Raw genomic sequence first — 12,188 nt, forward strand, 5'->3', positions numbered from 1 at the left:
CGCTAAGTCCCCCCCGACACTGCAAAAAGCGCGTGTGTGAAGCCTCCTTCCTTAAGCGTCTTACCTCTTAAGAGCAACAGAAAAGGAAATGCATGCAACGGTTTCCCGTTCGCCGTTTGTTTGCCAAGCTTAAAGCCGCGTGTCTGGCGAACTCTGATTTCGAAAGGGGCCGGCCGCGTGAAGTCATTGCTGTTAGCCCGTTAAGCAGTTGCAAGAAAAAAAAAAAAGTATCTGAAAAGTGGAGAAAAAAAAAAAGTTTTGTTTTGTTAAACGTAGAACTTCAAAAACAAGATGAATGTACTGGGCCTCTGAGCCTGTGGCAGGGAAACTTTGAACCCATGGAAACACGCCTGCCATATTCAGGTTTGCTGCCTGAGGGGGCTGGGAGTGGGTGGGGAGGAGCGGGAGGGGGGGTGGGGGGGTGAACTTGGGCTGGAAATCACCAATCAAAAACTCTCCCGGGTCATGTTCATGTTTTCATTACAGTTCCTGTCATAAACCCCCCCCCCCCCCACCTCCCCCCCCACCCCCCTGGCTCTCAGGGAGAGAGATTGAGAGGTATTACATCAAAAGAGGAGAGAATGACACGGGATTCGGAGATTCAGAATGCGAGTCACGTCGCGAGACGCTCGAATGGTCCTGCTGCCGCGTGGCGTTTTTCAGACAGCGCCGATTCTTTCACTCCGCAAGGCTCAGCGGACAGGTGAAAACCGCCAAAAATTCTGTGCGCCGGCCTGTTGCAACAGGAGGGAACCGTAAAATTTTAATATATTTTTTTTGTACACCACAGTTAAATGCCTAATGTTACCCTGCTCAACAAAAACCCACCAAACCCTAGTATCTTAGCAACGATTTTCCCTTTTCTTGGTGCCTACGCGGTGAAACGTCCAACGTTAATTCAACTCTGACAGAGTGCATATCATTCCAACGGGGACCTTATGCAACCCAAGCATTGATTTCGCACTGAAAATTTTTACTGTGCAGGATGTATTTTTAGTACGTCCTTTGCTTGAAAAGTCGGTCCTCAACTTTTCAAGATTTTCCAAAAGTTCTTACTTTGAGAATTTTTTTTTTTTTTAGTTCTGCTCTCCATATTCCCCGAATATGTCACTCCAGTTCAGAAGAAAATGCCAGAGTGCTCCGCATAATGTGAGCCTGGAACAGAGCACGGCAGCAGTCCCGGCTTCCCTTCATTAGGAACCTGGGTCGTGAGCTCGGTGAACTATAAGGGCCACGGTGCCGCTGGATTTAACGAGAGTTGATTTACCACTGATTTAACACCAACTTTACTGGGCAGCCAGTAAAGCTCTGATTAATCCGAAGGCGGCATTTCGAACGGCAGTTTAATTGCGGGTTCGCTCCTCCCGCAGCTAGCGGTCTTAAAGGGACGGGCGACTCACACTTCAGCTCCTCCCGCAGCTAGCGGTCTTAAAGGGACGGGCGACTCACACTTCAGCTCCTCCCGCAGCTAGCGGTCTTAAAGGGACGGGCGACTCACACTTCAGCTCCTCCCGCAGCTAGCGGTCTTAAAGGGACGGGCGACTCACACTTCAGCTCCTCCCGCAGCTAGCGGTCTTAAAGGGACGGGCAACTCACACTTCAGCTCCTCCCGCAGCTAGCGGTCTTAAAGGGACGGGCGACTCACACTTCAGCTCCTCCCGCAGCTAGCGGTCTTAAAGGGACGGGCGACTCACACTTCAGCTCCTCCCGCAGCTAGCGGTCTTAAAGGGACGGGCGACTCACACTTCAGCTCCTCCCGCAGCTAGCGGTCTTAAAGGGACGGGCGACTCACACTTCAGCTCCTCCCGCAGCTAGCAGTCTTAAAGGGACGGGCGACTCACACTTCAGCTCCTCCCGCAGCTAGCGGTCTTAAAGGGACGGGCGACTCACACTTCAGCTCCTCCCACAGCTAGCGGTCTTAAAGGGACGGGCGACTCACACTTCAGCTCCTCCCGCAGCTAGCGGTCTTAAAGGGACGGGCGACTCACACTTCGGCTCCTCCCGCAGCTAGCGGTCTTAAAGGGACGGGCGACTCACACTTCAGCTCCTCCCGCAGCTAGCGGTCTTAAAGGGACGGGCGACTCACACTTCAGCTCCTCCCGCAGCTAGCGGTCTTAAAGGGACGGGCGACTCACACTTCAGCTCCAGGCGGATGAAGTCGGTGTTGCCCAGGTTCTCCAGGAAGACGCCGTACGGGGCGGAGGTCTTGAAGAAGAAGGAGATGTCGGCGCTCGTCTCCCCCTCGAAGGTGGGGAAGTGGAGGTAGGACGAGGGCGTGGTGAAGGACGCGGCGTTCCAGTAGTTACCTGTGGAGCAAAACAGACAGGAAACGCCCCAGAGAAAAACGGTCAACTGCTGTGCCTCTGCTTCCTGTGACGTCTTACAGGTCCTCGTACCCACAGTTGGCAGAGGAAAAACTAACACTGGCCTGTTTTTGCTGGATAAAGATCTGTCCTCTGAACTCTCCCCAACAACCATGCGGCACACTGACGTTGTCGGGTTTTTGCACACAACACGCTTGGTTACTTATCTATGTTACCCTTTATCAAGGGCAACAAAGAAAGTGCACATTTTACAGTATCGATTCATGCATTACATTACAGGATTTTTATTTGCTGTTTTTTTAATTTTTTTACACAGTATCCATTTATACTGCTGGTTATATACTGAAGTGCCTTGCTCAATGCCTCACATAGGAATCAAACCTGCAACCTTCAGGCTCCCGAATCATTACGCTACACTGCTGCCCTATATTGCAACTGAATGATTGCTGAAACGACACAGTCAAGGCCACAAGACCATCATCCTGCCTGGGATTCAAACCTGCAACCTTCTGGCTGCACAAGCAGCTCCTTTTATTACAGTGCATATCATCATACAGTTCTGCATGTGTGATAAGACCCTGATTATACGGGTGCTATGACAACATACACGCGCTCTCCAGAAATACTCCAGTACTGTCCAGTACTCCAGAGTCAACTGTCGTTGTCATACCCCATGTTGTTTGCTTGCTTAATCCAGAATAACCCACTCTGTCTACTCTAGATCCATTCCCGAGCCTGTGATTTAGGAGCTCTGGGGATCCCATGCATGAGGAAGTGAGTCTCTCATCTTTCCCATCAGGAAAAAAAAACAAAAAACGACCGTTGGGCTTTTTTTTTTGTTTTTTTTTTTTGTTAAAACACCGACGCACGCAGCGCGCGCGCGGTCAGGAATGACACGGCAGCTGGTGACCCGGGCAAGGTCGCGCACGGCGACGGGAGAGAGCGCGGGACGCAACGGAACACACGCGAAATATTGAGCCGCGTTCCCCGCGGGACCGGATGGTGGGGAGGCTCGGCGCCGTCTCGTAACTTCTTAACGAGCGAGCGCATCCGCATTCCAGGGAATCGCCTTCCTTTTTTTTTTTCTTCTTTTTTTCCTTTTTTTTTTTTTTTACAAGGTCACCTCGTTTTCGGTTAAAACCTGTTACTCCGATCACCGGCAGCTTCCTCCACGTGAAAACGACATCCTCCTGTATGTCCCTTTTTGTTTACAGATCATAATAATTTCACCGTGGTCTAATCTATGAGTATACAGGCATTGATAAATGCAGCTAATTAGCTCAATGAGTCGAGGGTAACCAGAGAAAACAAAAACCAGCTAAAACGACAGCCCTTCAGGACTGGAACTGGCCGACCCCTGCGCTACAAAATCTTTTTTTTTTTTTTCAGACAAAAAAAAAAACCCCAGTTTCTCTCAACAGTCATGCACACGAAATAACCTCCATAGCTTTGTCCCTTTACAAAAGACCTACCGTAATACTCGGGTAAAAATGCTCCAGCTGTCCAGCGGTTTGCAGGTCAATGTAGCTTTTGTGTCTTCCACAACCTACAGTATATGAATATATCTGAATTCACAACCCACGCCAGGAAAAAAAAAAAAAAACACTTCTCCATTCATTATGTTCTGTACAAGGTGAAACTGGGATATTTTTGTGGGAAAAAAAAGAAAATAGATCTGTTGGTTACACCAGCGAGAAGGCCGGCCTGTGCATTTTTATTGGACCGCGCCGAGGATGGGAATATTCGAGCATGCTCAGTTATGTCCTTCTCTACCCTCCTGTTGGATTTGCTGTTGTTGTTGTTGTTGTTGGTTTTGGGCTACTGTGGATCACCACCAGCGGTGCTCGTGGGAGTAGAACAAAGTCTCGCCGAGATTCATAACCGTCAGCCGGCGAACCCTAATCGAAAACAGCCAGACGGGCCTCTTAAACACTCGGACGGGAGCGAGCGAGCGATCTCCGTTTCCCCCAAAAGCAGACGAGGCGAGCCCGCGTCGAGGGACCCGCAAGAAAAGGAGCAGCTAATTTGGGAATTCCATTAGCGGCTACACGGCAATCGCCTGGCGCTCCCCACAGGGCCGTGGAGCGAGCGAATGTGTAAATTGCTGCCACTTGCTTTGCTTTTTTCTTTTTTTGAGAAACAAAAAATATGTTTGGACTCCAAACGTGAAGAGATTCCAAATTAATTTGAGAGTGAGAGAGCAACACACTTCATATTTACAGGGGCATTACATATTGTATAATGCAGTATTGCATTTGAGTTAAATTATTAAGTGCTGTGCAGTTCCAATCTCATGCATTTTTTTTTGTGTCTGTCTGCATAACTTGAGAGATGCAGATTTATTTAATAGACTAAACCTGTCACTGCAAGCCAATTCAGACACTGGGTTTGCGTGCTAATAGTTAATAACACGTTAATAACAGACCAATAACATTGTAGTTAAAACATGATAAATGTTTCACTGGTGCATCACACCTTAACATAAAGGATTACCCCCCCCAAAAAAAACCCCAGTTTCATTTGAGCAAAATCAGCATGAGAAGATTGTCGCCAGCAAACAGGCTTCGCCTGAAACCATTCACTTCAGGACACGGCAGCAGACGACACCCTCAATGCTTTCCCATCACCCTGTGGCACCCCGACGATTCAACAAACGGCCTAAAAGCTTTTGTAAAACGGACATAAAGGGGGATGCATGTCCTCCCGTGTGAAAAGTCACAGACCGTACAAAAGAATAACGGCCCCTCTTAAACAGAGGAAGGGAAGTGGACGGGGGCCACTGTGACCCCCCCAAAAATCGCTCAGGTCCCCACACTCTCACAGACGCGCTCTAATGGCCTCACTATCTGCTTCCCCTCTTCTTCTTACCCTTTCCCTCTCCTGAAATCCCATTTCGGCGGCGACCACACAAACGGTCTAACGGTAGAACTGTACATAGCAGTGGAGTATCTTGCCTTATGACTCACTGTATAAGTTCCTCTTCCGAAAGTTGCTTAGGCATACCGGAGATCTGTGGGGATGCAGATCACCGGAATCCATTTACCAGGCTTTCGAAGAAATAAGAACATATGCACACGCGCGAACGCACACACACACACACACACGCACGCACGCAATTAAATAAAAATACGTATGTTTTATGTTTCTCATTTCCAGAACATTTCTGTTTCTCCTGTGCCCAGGTCTCTTTGGCAATATAGATTTTTAAATCTCAAGGTGATTAACCTGGTTAAATAAAGGATCAATAAAATTAAACAAGCGTGCGGCAATATGGAGCACACACACACAGGCACACACACTCTCTCATAACTCTCTTACACACACACACGCACACACACTCATAACTCTTATATACACACACACACACACACTCATAACTCTCATACACACACACACACCCTCATAACTCTCTTACACACATACACACTCTCTTAACTCTCTTACACACATACACACTCTCTTAACTCTCTTACACACATACACACTCTCTTAACTCTTACACACACACACACACACACACACACACACACACTCTGATAACTCTCTTACAAATACACCCACACACACACACACGCATGCATTCACACACACTCTCTCATAACTCTCTTACACACATATACACTCTCTTAACTCTCTTACACACACACACACACTCTCTTAACTCTCTTACACACATACACACTCTCTTAACTCTCTTACACACACACACACTCTCATAACTCTCTTACAAATACACCCACACACACACACTCATAACTCTCATACACCCACACACACACACACACACACGCATGCATTCACACACACGCGCACACACACACACACACACACGCATGCATTCACACACACGCACACACACACAAGCTCGCCTGACACACCTTAGTTTGGTTGTTTGGCTGCTGCTCTTTACTCATCTTGGAACCAAATGAGCAAGGAAAAAAAAAAGGCCATGAAGAACGCCAGGCTCCACATGATTTACCCCATCACGCTTAAGAGTGGTAGAGCCTTGGGTCTTTCCCATATCTGTACGCTTAAACACATACATCATGGCGAACAGCGACGGTAAACGCTTTCTAATGGACACTATTTCTGGCTCTTGTACTCCCTGTGCTGACATTACTTTGAAAACCCCGAAGTGTGAACCATCATTCAGCCCAGGAGAAACACCCTGATCCTTCAACAAAAAATAAAAAATCAGCCCGGAGGAAGTGTTGGCTCGGATTCCATCCGCTGTTCGCCCTCCATTTACCAGATAACTGCCAAGAATGTTTTTTTTTTTTTTCTACCATGTTGAAAATATGTTTTCCACAGAAACCTTCACTGTATGTAAAATAATAACAGCTGGCTGAGTGATGAATAAGGCTTGTAAAACTCATGAAAATGGAGGAGCACAAAGCATTATCTGCAAAGACGGAATGGTTGTTTTTTTGAACACAGCCACAGGCACTTCTGTTATACAAAGAAAACACAAACAAGCAAAACCAACAAACAAAAGAAGCAGACTCAACCCTATCCAAGGTTGAATCAAACTCTTAACACAGAATAGTAATCTTCTTCAACAAATATTTAAAAAAGACTGAATACATTTCCACATGACCGGGTGAGAATTTGGGGCCAAAAACATTTAATAAAAGTAAAACAGGCTCCTGTGAAAAAAAACAAAAAACATATTTTATGTCTACATGGTATCTACTACTGTAGGAGAAAACAGGCCATTCAGTTTGCGGTTCTACTTATACAAACATGGCTGATGCTCACTACTAATATTTTCCTACTCCTACTCCTCCTACTACTACTACTACTACTACTACTGCTACTGCTAAGACTACCACTACTACTACAGTTACTACTACTACAGCTACTACTACCACTACTACTACTACTGATACTACTACTACTGCTACAACTATTACTACTGACACTACTACTACGACTAATAATAATAAAAATAATAATATACTCTTCGTTAAAGAAATGCATTCAACACACCCTGCGATATGGAGGAATAAATCTAGACGATGAAACCATAAAAACTGTAAAACTGAAAAGACAGTAAATGGCAGTGCTTCTATAGTAGTTGACGCAGAGTTACGGAGTACTAATACTGTGTCGTGCTATCCTGGTTCAAACCCGTCTGGTCCGCGCAGCGCCCTGTCGTGGCCCGGGAGCTTCAGAGTGTGAAGCGCTGTTGCCACAGCAACACTCAGGGAGGGAGGGGTTTCAATCGGCCTCGACAGTGACTCCTCTGGCTTATTGGTCTACTGCGACCTTCCTGCTCAATTATCATCAGCTGAACAGTCCCCTAGCACAGGCGCTGTGATTGTTACGCTGGTTAATTTCAGGGGGCTTTGTGTGTGTCAGAGAATACACACACACACACACACACACACACACAGTACAGCACCACACACACACACACACACACACACACTCTAGTTGGTGATGCTGCAGCAATGTGTCTGATCTATAGTTGCAACTGGACTATAAAAAAAGAGTGGGGAAAAAACGAATACATAAAAGCTATTAAAGATGCAGCGTATGAACAAAGCAAACATTTTAATCACAACAGAAAAGTGGAGATGAAAGAAAAGAAACGCGTAACAAGGGAGCATTCGCTGCAAAACGTCCAGCGTTAATTCAACTCATAACAGAGTTCATGTGAGTCCGGCAGGGACCATACTGTATGTACCCCATAACATTACATTACATTACAGGCATTTAGCAGACGCTCTTATCCAGAGCGACTTACACAACTTTAACACAGCATTTTTTACATTGTATCCATTTATACAGCTGGATATATACTGAAGCAATGCAGGTTAAGTACCTTGCTCAAGGGTACAACAGCAGTGTCCTACCTGGGAATCGAACCTGCGACCTTTCGGTTACAAGCCCAGTTCCTTACCCACTGTGCTACACTCCGTCCTAATACCTCTCTGGGGGTGCTTTCAAATGGGATTATGATTTCCACGTGTAGCCGCGCTCAGAAAGGAACCGAAGGCTTGGAGAACTGTTTTCAGTCGTGATTTTTATTTTTCTTCGCCGGTATTATTATGAGAGGGAGAAGGATGCGGTTCCTTCCCTGTCACAGGTTGCAAAAAGGACATGCATCCATCTTTCCTGTACTATATTGAGGCATCACTCAACGTAATGGCTTCCTGAGAAGAGAGGAGAGGAGAGGAGGAGTGAAAGCGGAGACGGAAGGTATCCGCAGCGCAACCGAAAAGGAAGTTACTACAGTCCATTAGTTTAAGTTCGCGGGACCGCATTTAAGAGCGGGAACTCTCCGCGGTACGCTCTGGGTATCGAACACGGTTCAGGGAGCCGAAAGGGCGTCTGCATGAACCAGAGATATGCCGCCTCCGCTGCACCACAAGTGGTTTTTATCTGGAACATTTCTGCTCAGGCAGAGTACCGCTAAAAAAAAAAAAATATTTAAAGACATTATTAGACTTTATTGTAAGTTTAGGAAAAAGAACACTGCCTTTGCTCCGAATAACGGGCCTGAGGCGTCTCCATTTTAGCGTGTGTTTAGCAGCCGGTGTTGGAGAACATTCGCCTGAGTGCCCTCAGGTGGGTCCACCACAGGTGGACTGCGATATTGCTAGACCCGATTAACTACTTTCTAATACCAGGGAGTTCACTGCACAAAAGCACTAAATGCAAGTGAACTACTTGCAAAACCGACATGCACGTTGTGCACATAAAAATAACAAACCCACAATTCGGTAACACGCTGAATTAATTACATTTGACAGGATCGGGGTCCGGATGAGATGCAAGCCAATATCCAGCTCGAAGAGGCAGTTCTTCATTCTTTATTGGAAGATGGCCAGCGATTCTACTGTTATGACCACCGTGGGAAGTGCAATCAAACGCTGGGGGTTAGTATAGATTTTTGCAGGCATCGCGACTGGGAAAATTGACCAATCAGGGAGGAGATAAAGAGGCGGAATGTAAGATCTGAAAATTGATTGCAGGTTGAGCAGGAGTGTTATTTTATTTTATTTTATTTTTTTTACAAAAACAGGCAGAACCTTAAAACAGCAGCTGGCTTCCCCTGAATATACCTTTGGAAAAAAAAAGAGATCACAGTGCAGCTGCCAGTATTTACCTTCAGGTTTCCTGAAACACACCTGTAATATAATCCAGTATGTATATATATATATAGACTGACCTTTGCTTGAAATATCGGTCCTTGTAACGCAGCTGACATTCTCTTAACAAAGTTATGACTTCGAGAAGTTTTGCTTCCTTCCGCACTCAATATTCCCCGAATGTGTCACTCTAGTTCAAACGAAAATGCCACGGTGAGCCTGGAATAGACCGTGGCGGCGGTCCTGGGCGCCTTCATTAGCGACCTGGGTCTTTATCTCAGTGAACCATGGTTGCGGTGCCGCCGAATTTAATAAAAAATGCTCATCTTTAACGGGGCTGTATTTCCCAAATGTACGCTGAATTATATTTGCAGGGGTGACGTTTGTACAGGGGATCGGTAAACATTTATGAAAGGAGATCTCTGAAGGATGTGGCTGTGTAATGATGCAACGGTGATCTAGCCAGGGCACAAAGAATTCACGGTTCTCATCAGGCAAACTGAGCTTTCTGTGGCCATGCGAGATCAGGGAGGATATCAGCAATTATTGCATGATACTACCAGTTATTGCAGGGTATCATTAGTTATAACAGGATATCAGCAGTTATTGCAGGGTATTGTTAGTTATAAGAGGATATCAGCAGTTATTGCAGGATATCATTAGTTATAATAGGATATCAGCAGTTATTACAAGATATCATTAGTTATAACAGGATATCAGCAGTTATAAGAGGATATCAGCAGTTATTACAGGATATCAGCAATTATAAGAGGATATCAGCAGTTATTATAGGATATCATTAGTTATAACAGGATATCAGCAGTTATTAGAGGGTATCATTAGTTATAACAGGATATCAGCAGTTATTAGAGGGTATCATTAGTTATAACAGGATATCAGCAGTTATTGCAGGGTATTGTTAGTTATAAGAGGATATCAGCAGTTATTGCAGGATATCATTAGTTATAACAGGATATCAGCAGTTATTACAGGATATCATTAGTTATAACAGGATATCAGCAGTTATAAGAGGATATCAGCAGTTATTGCAGAATATCATTAGTTATAACAGGATATCAGCAGTTATTACAGGATACTAGCAATTACCTCAGATGACACTGTCTTATTTTTCCTTATTTTCACAACATGGACGACAACCTCCTTTGGCTCAAACGGCAGTTTTAAGCCCAGCAGTGTCCGAGCACAAAAACCAATGACCAGGGGGTCAGCAGAGGAGGGCTGCCCAAAATCCCAACACAAAGTGATTTATCAAAGAAAGATTGTCATGGGGTTTTTAGCCCCTCTTGGACCAAAAAAGTGACTGACCTGGACCAGGAAAAAAAAGAGCTAACCCAATTATGCCCATTGCCCATAATGCATTTCACCTTCTGTGGTCTGAAAGACCTAAAGCAGAGCATTAGATTCAATAAAAAAAGCCATTACACTGCTTCCTCAGACAAGTACGCCATATTGTCACTGAACCAGTTTTTCATAAGGGCAAAAATAAATCCCAAAAGTCGCAAGAATGTATTCCCTAAATGTTTTATTTGTTCTTTCGAAAACAATAATGATGGTGCCATGATTAACTGAGCAAGGCAAACCTTGAAAAGGAAGAGGAATGGCTAACCTCAGTCATGTGACTGTCCCTGGTCCCTTCGGTCCAATAATGCAGGTCTGGTTCCTGGTTCCCGCCTCATAGAAAGACCATCCTTTCGCCGTTGGTGTGTGAGTGTGTGTGTGAATGGGTGAATGAGAGGCATCAATTGTGAACCACTATGGATATATAAATATATAGATAAAAGCGCTATATAAATGCAGTCCATTTACCATTTATATAAAACCGTGACCAATCGGCCTTCTCTTCAGAAGGCCAACGGCCAACCATCTTTCATTTATTCCAAGACATTGAACAACCCTGACAAGATGACTCAGAAGGTCTACACACTCAGCGAGGAATGGACAGTCACAACAAAAGAGTCCCACTTGCTGTTCAGCAGGTTTATTGAAATTTGTTCAGCAAGCCAAACATCAAATAAGTCTTGATTTAACAAAAGGCACTTTTAGTCGTGATTGGAAGATATCATTTGAGAGTAGGACTGGATTGCTTTGCCTTGAAGTCTTTGGAAAGTTCCAGTTGAACACCCTTTGTATTAACTCATGCCTTTTATGACTCCTGCAAATTAATGACACAAAGGAGTCAACCAAGCATTTGATAATTAATGTTGGGTTATAATAACCTCTTTATGGCACCACGCAACCATGAAATGCATTAGAATAAGTCAAATACTGTAATAATAATTCAGAATTACTCAATAAAATAAATGGACAAGAAACTTTTCTCCCACTCAAGGGACTGTGCTTGAACTCACACTTTCTTGGTATTTTTGTAAAACATTTCATTTTAATGTTATTTTATACATAAAGGAACAGGGAGAAAGAAATCACCCAATAAAGCCTAAAGTCCAGTTGAATTCCATGAATAAGATCATTCTGTATGAACTTATGAAAGAGGATTGCAGTAAAATAGTAATATAATTGTTTAAGACAAATTCAACAATAATTATGGGAGTTAATTAGACCATATACCCCTGAAAAGTGTAGCATACAGTTTCCTTTCGATTTTAGATTATGTAGGCTGATAAACGAGATAACATATCAATTCTAAATGGCGAAAGCCACTGGAACAGTAAAATTCAGACGCTGAACCTGGAATACACTGGCATGGTATTTACGCCCTTCCTGATTTCTTCTATTGTCGTACATTTGC

The 12,188-nt window shown here is 44.6% G+C and overlaps 1 protein-coding gene across 3 annotated transcripts in view; it reads right to left on the minus strand.

The window, feature by feature from the left end:
* LOC118233893 (contactin-associated protein-like 2) overlaps nucleotides 1–12,188 on the minus strand; it is a 243,500-nt gene that overhangs the window by 38,908 nt on the left and 192,404 nt on the right. For all 3 annotated transcript variants that reach the window (XM_035429969.1, XM_035429968.1, XM_035429970.1), the window contains one exon: nucleotides 2,136–2,306. In XM_035429969.1, coding sequence (XP_035285860.1) covers nucleotides 2,136–2,306 — 171 coding nt within the window. The remainder of the gene's footprint in view (nucleotides 1–2,135; nucleotides 2,307–12,188) is intronic.

The sequence above is a fragment of the Anguilla anguilla genome, chromosome 8, assembly GCF_013347855.1.
Source record: "Anguilla anguilla isolate fAngAng1 chromosome 8, fAngAng1.pri, whole genome shotgun sequence".
Lineage (NCBI taxonomy): Eukaryota > Metazoa > Chordata > Actinopteri > Anguilliformes > Anguillidae > Anguilla > Anguilla anguilla.